The 4179-nt window shown below is 33.4% G+C and overlaps 1 protein-coding gene across 1 annotated transcript; it reads right to left on the bottom strand.

Annotated features, from left to right (window-relative positions):
* Nucleotides 1–710: 710 nt before the first annotated feature.
* On the bottom strand, nucleotides 711–1547 carry LOC134238272 (uncharacterized). The gene has a single exon (XM_062720400.1). The coding sequence runs from the start codon at nucleotides 1545–1547 to the stop codon at nucleotides 711–713; it is 837 nt and encodes a 278-aa protein (XP_062576384.1).
* Nucleotides 1548–4179: the final 2632 nt, after the last annotated feature.

The raw sequence follows: 4179 nt of genomic DNA, 5'->3' as shown, positions 1-4179 counted from the left end.
GCACTCATCACAATATCATGGCCCCACTGGGCATAAACTGAGCTCTTTTTCATTCTCTGTACAATGGGTGTCTTGAAGACAATATATTGAGGATTGTAAATTTCTAAGATAGCTAAAAACATCTTTTCTATTTTTACTATCGTTTAAACCCCTACAGTTTACAGGAGTTATGCTAAGAAGTGACATTTGCTTTTAAGGTAAGACAATAAGTATCTAAGTATATTGCATATACACACCTCATACACAACATTCTAACTTAAAACACAATGATATTTTTGCATGCGTACTAAAATAATCCACAAAAAAGGATACAAAAATTCATACAAGTATGTGAGGCTACATATTAAGTCATCCGAGACCCTCGGGTGTTTACTTGCTGGTCTATACCGACTTGAAAAAGAAAATTCTCTCAAATAGGCTACCTATAGGATTCAATACAATTCGATAGCTAGTATGTGAGGCTACATATTAAGCCACCCGAGACGCACTAATATTTGCTTATTGGTCTATAACAACTTAAAAAATTAATGTACAAATAAGCTACAATACTCTTTGTAGGTGTATGTTAATTAACATCAATTATATAGGAAGGAAAAATAATACCACAATAATATACACTGTACTACATATACCATAGCTAATAATAATGTTAACTTCCATAAATGGAATGGAGAAAGGAGAAACAACCAAAATCAGGCACAACATCAAAATTAAAGCTTATAGATGTTCCACTCCTCTTCTCCCTTTGCACGAAATTGAAGAAGAACATCATCCTTCGTTTCTATAATGCGGGTTTTCAGATTATCTTGGCTCCTCATTCTGTATGCTCTTTGCGCTAGTTCACTACGCTTTTCCTTCAAAGGATTTGCGAGATCTGAGCGAATTGCCATGCCTTTTGGAAGCGTTGCCGTTCTTGCCTGATGAAGAATAAGACTGCGGTCAGTCATTCTCACAAACTTCACTATAATTGCCTCTGGTGCATCTGGCTTGTAGATATTTAACGGATTTTTTGGAATTCTGTGTGAATTTTGGATTACAATGGCCTTGATATCTTCTTCTGGGATTTTCAAGTTGTGTCTCAAGCACTCAAGAACAGTCTCGGAAGTGTTTTCTTGATCAGACTTCGGGATGCCATATAACAATGAGTTGTACTTCCTTGAGCGGTTTTCTTGTTGTGCCACATAATCCTGTAACTGTTTGACACGAGCCTCCAGTTCTGTAATTTTCTGTTCCTGAGGATCTACCCGTTCAGTCTTCAACGTTTCTAGGTCTGAGATCCTGAAATCTTGGTCTTCCAAAGCTCTCTCTATGTCTGTAAAGTCTTTCTTCAGTTTTGATAGCGACTCTTCCACTTTATCTACATTCTCTCCCACAGTTTTCAGGTTTTCATTCACAGAGTTTTCTTGTTTACCAATAAGCTTCATAAAAAGAGCTTTAAGATCATTATTTGAAACCTCTTCATGTTCTTCTACCTTTTCATCCTTTTTGCCTTGTTTTGGGTCCTGTTCATCTTGTTTATTTGTCTTGTCTTGTTTTGTTCGTCCCATAGTTAGAATTTCCTCTGTTGTTTTTTGCCGTCGAGGAGGGGTTAGCAAGAATTTATACATCAAGGAGCACGAAAACGAGATTAATGCAGTCTCTTATGACGTATTCGTTATCTTGTCGAATCCTACTACTAAAATATCCTGTCTTTACTTACATTTTCCTCACTTTTCTTGCCTCACGAAAAATCACGCCACGCTTGGCGCCCATCTCTCAGCAGAGGGCGTTTTTACGCTCCGCTCCAACACCTCTGTTATCGTCTAAATTACAAGAATCTTGTAAAACGAAAATAAATTATAGATTCACACCAACTTGGTAATTATTTCAAATGAAACTAGAAATATCAATCTTTAGCACTTCTTTTGTTCTTTTAAAATCTGGATATATATTAAAATAGCTTCAACATATACGGCACTATTTTGTTCAGAATATTTACACACATTTTCATTTTGAAATCAAGGAGACAAAGTTAGAAAATATTTACTACCAGAGAGCTTAAAACACATAACATCATTGGCAAAACATACAAAACAATCAATGTTTATACAATTTTTGTTGACATTTAATTATTTGACAATCCGCACTACTTTTTAGACGACAACAGATGTGTAAGCGGAGCGCGCCCTCTGGTGAGAGATTGGCTTGGCGCGTCACAATACCGGAACCCAATTTACATATTTTTTGGTTATAATGCTTAATGACAATATATTTTTGGAATTACAGAAACCTGTAGGCACCTTCCATTTACTAGATCTTGGTCTTAATTAAGTTGACAAATCCAAGACTATCTTGTGTAATGAAATACAAGTTACTGTAATAATGTTAATGGTATGTAACCATTTTGAAGGAATGCAAAATCGTAGGAAATCTTCAGTAGCCAACTAAATAGTATAATATATTGTCTAAGTCAAAGATGTACGTGTTGTAGATCGTGCGGTTGTTTGTACATTTTTGTGATAGGCCTATCTATCATCATGAATTGATGTGCATTCGTTTTCATAATTATTTGTTACTTATTCAAAATCTTTGTGTTTGATTACAATTTTTCTATCAAATATGATATTTTTAATAAAAAGTACAAAATTTGGTAAACATTTTAAATCTGAAAGTAACCACAAACAAACATTTAATGATTAAATCCCGTGTAAGTGCAAAAAGGTCAAGAATATTAGCATCGGTAAATAACATATATCTCATTAGTTAGAGGCGAAAGGTATTTATTATAATCACTTTTTGTAATCATTTGGGTATGTCCTTCATCATATTAAAGATTGAAAACATTGTCACAAAAACTTCTGAAAAATGTTTACAAATGTACGGTGGAAAATTGACTTAAAAATAGACTTCATTTGCCTATTTTTTTTTAATGTGGACTTATTTTTTATGTCAATTGAATAAGAAAAGAAATTATTCTTGAGAAATATTGCTTAATATTGTTCACTTAATATTTGCAAGAGGTCGTGATTTTGGCCATGTTGACAGGTATGAACTTCTGAAAAATGTTTACAAATGTACGGTGGAAAATTGACTTAAAAATAGACTTCATTTGCCTATTTTTTTTTAATGTGGACTTATTTTTTATGTCTATAAACGACGATGTTTGAAGAGGTATTTTGTGATTTTTCATTTTCTCTTCTTGACAAGGACCCCTAAAATGTGTAGTCGCAATATGTAATTACCATACCAAGTTTCACAGGCTGTACTAGATTCAAAAACAAAGAAACATTAGCTTTTAATTCATTGACAAGAAAGTACTAATTTATCATTTTGAAAAGTTTGAAAATCTTCTGACAAAGATTTTGCGACATAGGTTCTACCTTAAAACAAATCAGAAATTAATAAATAGGTTTTACTGCATAACATGGGCTCAGGCAGTTAATGCTTTTAAAACCACAAAGCAGTTTATTAAAAGGCCTACATTGTCCTAAGTCAGGATTAGCAATGTTTCAAGCCGTGTGATTAGAGTGTTTATGTTTATAATTTAGTCTCGGATCGAATCCAATTTCGGTTCGTGATGACTGGTTTTTCAGGGAAAAAAATTTAAGACCGAGGTCCCCTGTCGCAGGAGATATTGACACGAAAAGATCTCTCACTGCTCAATGTCCCTGAATGCCGAGTAAACATCTAAATTCACCGGGAAATGGTGACGTCATGTTAAGTGGGACACTTAATAACAAACAAATTGTAACCAGAAGTTAACATTGTGATCGCATTTTCGGTTCCTTGGATTAAAAGTAAATATGTTAAGACCAAACGTTACATGTACATGCAAACTTCGGAAATTATATTTAAAAAATCGATAATCCTTTATACAGAAGAAAACATCCAGTGAAATCCTAAACACATTGGATTCAAACATTATAAGATTTTATCATAACCTCATTCAAGAATCGATATATGCTTTGATGCATTATCTACCTGTATTTAAAAATCTTTTACAGGAGAAGAAGAAAATTACTTCTAATTAGGGAAAACAAATGAAGATAATTAAGTTGCTTCAAAAGAACAAATCCACAAGAAAATCGAGTTTTTACCTTCCTAAACAGAAACGCTTTTCTCCGTTTTTTCTAATTGATTTTGATTAAGGATATGGAAATAACGAACAGTATTCAATCTCAACGTCCATTAAACAAATAT

The sequence above is a fragment of the Saccostrea cucullata genome, unplaced genomic scaffold (genome assembly GCF_032062105.1).
Source record: "Saccostrea cucullata isolate Sc308-1 unplaced genomic scaffold, CSIRO_AGI_Scuc_v1 ctg711, whole genome shotgun sequence".
NCBI classification, from domain to species: Eukaryota; Metazoa; Mollusca; class Bivalvia; order Ostreida; family Ostreidae; genus Saccostrea; species Saccostrea cuccullata.
The sequence above is the reverse complement of the archived record's forward strand: the minus strand, read 5'-3'. Positions and strand labels throughout refer to the sequence as shown.

What these genes read in the sequence shown, in the direction of transcription:
- LOC134238272 (XM_062720400.1), bottom strand. Translation starts at nt 1,547, where the DNA reads ATGGGACGAACAAAACAAGACAAGACAAATAAACAAGATGAACAGGAC.